At 31.8% G+C, this 3,344-nt stretch overlaps 1 protein-coding gene across 1 annotated transcript; it reads right to left on the reverse strand.

Moving 5' to 3' along the window:
* On the reverse strand, positions 2,243-3,089 carry LOC18595763 (late embryogenesis abundant protein 2). Its single transcript, XM_007023853.2, has 3 exons — positions 2,974-3,089; positions 2,719-2,823; positions 2,243-2,586 (listed from the first exon to the last, which is right to left on the reverse strand). Exons 1-3 carry the CDS (start codon positions 3,034-3,036, stop codon positions 2,455-2,457), a joined length of 300 nt encoding a protein of 99 aa, XP_007023915.1. The 5' UTR covers positions 3,037-3,089; the 3' UTR covers positions 2,243-2,454.

The following is a 3,344-nucleotide window of genomic DNA, read 5'->3' on the forward strand; positions in this document are numbered from 1 at the left end:
TGGGTTGTTAATCATCTTAGTTTTGGGTATATTTTTTTTTGAAAATTTATTTTGTGAAAAGATTTTTAAAAATTCAATTCATCCTCCTCTTGGATTATTCACTTTGATTGAACCAACACAAACATATACCAATCAATCCAAATACATGTTTGTACCAAGTATCATGTACATTTACAAAATATTTAGAAGATATTACTCTATTTACTAATAAAAATTAAATTTAAAATTAAAAAAAATCAATCGCTAGGCAAAATCAACCAAGGGAAACAGAAAAGTTGTAGAGTAGGGAAAACCAAAGTGTCCCTTTATTGGCCTTGTAGAAGAAAAACCTAAGAAAAAAAAAATAGCTAAAATGTTGGTCCAATAAATGCAACTTTACATCTCTCTAACAACAAATGGAATGGGTAAATAGAAAGCAACTTACAATCAAACTGTCCTAGAAATTAGCTAGATATGATGATAGCTAATTTTAATTTTAACATGTGGATCTAATCATTAAAAAAAATCAGAAAAGAATGATAAGAGAAAGAGATTAAGATGGAAGGGTGAACTCAAATTTGGGACAGAGTAAATAATTTCAGAAATTTAAATATTTGTATTCACTAAAAAAAATCAGAAAAAATAATTAGGAAAAAGAGCTTTGGATGCCAAGAAGATCCCTAACTTTGGAGAGAGTATCTTCTAATTTTTAGTTTGGTTTTCATATAATTAATTAATTCATCATTTATTTCCAATGTGGATTCCATTTGTAACAAATTACCTTATTTTAGTAATTAGGTTTAAAAGGACTCTAGTTTGGGAGAAAAAATTAGATACTGTATTTCTTTTTTTTTTTGTTCCTCAAGTTGTAACTCACATTATGTAAAATTGATATCTTGAAATCAGATATAATTTATTTATTTACTTATTTGGAGGGGAGAATTAAACTCAAATTCCTAAGAAGAGAGACATATTCTTAAATGCTTAAGTACGAAATTAATTATCTTTTTTGAAGTAGAAATTAGACGTTATTAAACTTAAAATAATGTGCATTATATATATATGCATAATCTAGACGCACCATGTGCAAGTGTAACCTCAGACATTATTCTTCACTTTTAGTTACTTTGATGGCTGAAGATTGTGGCCATGGATAGTTTTTTCCCTTTTCATGAAAGGTGAGAATTGCAAAAATTTCATGAAAACAAATAAGAAGGAAAAAAAAATTAGATTATGTAAAAGGAAGGTAAGGGAGGAGGAAAAAGCAAAAGAAACTGTTAATTGAATTTATCGGTTGTTGATTTGTCAATTTCTCTAAGAATTAATGGAGGAAAAGGTGATATTTGGATTTGTTATTGCAATTCTTAAATTTTACCATAACATGAAAGTAAGTGAATTGTGCTATTTAGACCAAAACTTTTGGTCTCGACAATTTGACTCCTCAACATGACACTGTATAATTTAAAAAAACAACAATTAAAGCATATTTTTTTTGTCTGTTGAGTTGTATTTCAAACAAAAAAAAATTGAGAGTATTTAATTTGTTTAAAATAATTTTAAAGGTATTTTGTCATTTCATGACTAAAATTAAATAAAAACAGTTAACTTTATATTGATTATTTTTGAAATAAGTTGACGATGACCATTTCTCACAATTTTATTTTATTTTTCTAATCCAATGAGTTTCATTTCAAACTAAATTTCTCGCTCCTATTAACATTTTTCATCAAAGTTATGCATGCTTTAGATTTAAATTCATTTAACAAACATAACATAAAATTGGTAACAAAATTGGAAAATCACAATTTAAGGCTTGGTCAGCACTAACCCAGACTAATTTTGTAGAGAAAGGTTTGCACGGTATGTGTTTGATAAAAGACTCAGCTTTCAAAACCAAAAAGAGAAAAGGAAGAGCAATAAGGCATGTGTATGTGCAAAACCACTCTAAATTTCATTTTATAGTAGTTTGTATACATGACAAGATGATGTGATATTTCCATTTTAGTGATAAGTAACCTACTGATTTCTTTAATGCAAATTTCAGTCATACGAAATTATATGTAGTTGTTTTAAGTCTGAAACAAGTAAAGCTGATTATACAAGTCTTCGTTCTTCACTCTTCTATGTCTGCCACTAACCTAGGTGTGATAGTAGCCTTCACTTGAGGTCTTCAACTAACCTTACAATCTGCTTCACTTTTGTATTTGGAGTAGAACTTTTGTTCTCTGCCATTACCAGTCTAAATATGTTACTAATAATAATATTAAAAGGAATAAATTAAGTCAAGTTCAAATTAACTTGGAATTGATTCAAAGAACATTAGAGGCGACAAAGAGAGATGACAACCCTCTTACATTTCCAAGAAAATAAAACAAATTAAAAAAGATAGACTATCTCCAAAACGGAGATATAGATAGCAAATGGCTCTAGCAAAAGGACCCTGCAGGCAAAGCAGACAAGCTTTGTGGAAACGCTTCAAGTCCTGGGAGATGGGTTGCTTGGATGGTTGGTGCTGGGGGCATTGGAGCTGTTGTCATTGTTCATTCCCAAAGTGTTCTTTACTGCATCAGCTGCTCCCTGTGCCATGTTCTTCACTTGCTCTCCTGTCTGCACCAAACAGGTTGAGAAAAATTGTTGACAGTAATTAATATTCCAACAAAAATCATGAAAGATAATTTTTGACTAAGACCAATATCAACTAAATAAATTTGATATAAAAACAAAGAAATTAGGTGATGCCTGCTGAAGGAAGTTGGTGGCCTGGGAAGCAATAGAAGAGTTCTGGTCAGAAGACTGAGTGTTGGTGCCCTGGGATGCCTGATTCATGGTCTCATCCTTCTTTACCTGTGCAAGGAGAAGATATCACACGGGCAATATATTGAATTCATTGGGACAAACATGAAGAAAAATTGTAGCTATTAGACATGTAGACTTGAGTTGTGCGATTGATCAGCTAACAACAATGCCTTTTGCTAAGAAATGAGGCACTGTTACCTGAGCTTGACCTGTGATGTCACCACCCTGGTTTCCAATATTCTGAGCAGTACGGCTTGCCATTTTTCTTAATGTCACAGCTTAATAATCGAAGTCGCAAGTGTTGAGATGGAGAGGAGATCACCAAGAAATTTATAGCCAGCAAATGGCCGCAGTTCTCGTCTCCAGCAGCCTTAATCCAAGCATCCACCAGCACTTGGCATGTTACAATTTGTCCCCTTTAATAAGGGATTACTTGAACAAGAATGGTTCAAAAAACAATGCTTGGTCAAGATCAGAGAGGAAACCTCGGCCTACATTAGGCATGGAACTGGTCTTTCATCTTCCATTAAGTATAGAGTTATAGGTAATTAATTCTTTCTCTTGAGTTT

Source organism: Theobroma cacao, chromosome 6 (assembly GCF_000208745.1).
Source record: "Theobroma cacao cultivar B97-61/B2 chromosome 6, Criollo_cocoa_genome_V2, whole genome shotgun sequence".
NCBI classification, from domain to species: Eukaryota; Viridiplantae; Streptophyta; class Magnoliopsida; order Malvales; family Malvaceae; genus Theobroma; species Theobroma cacao.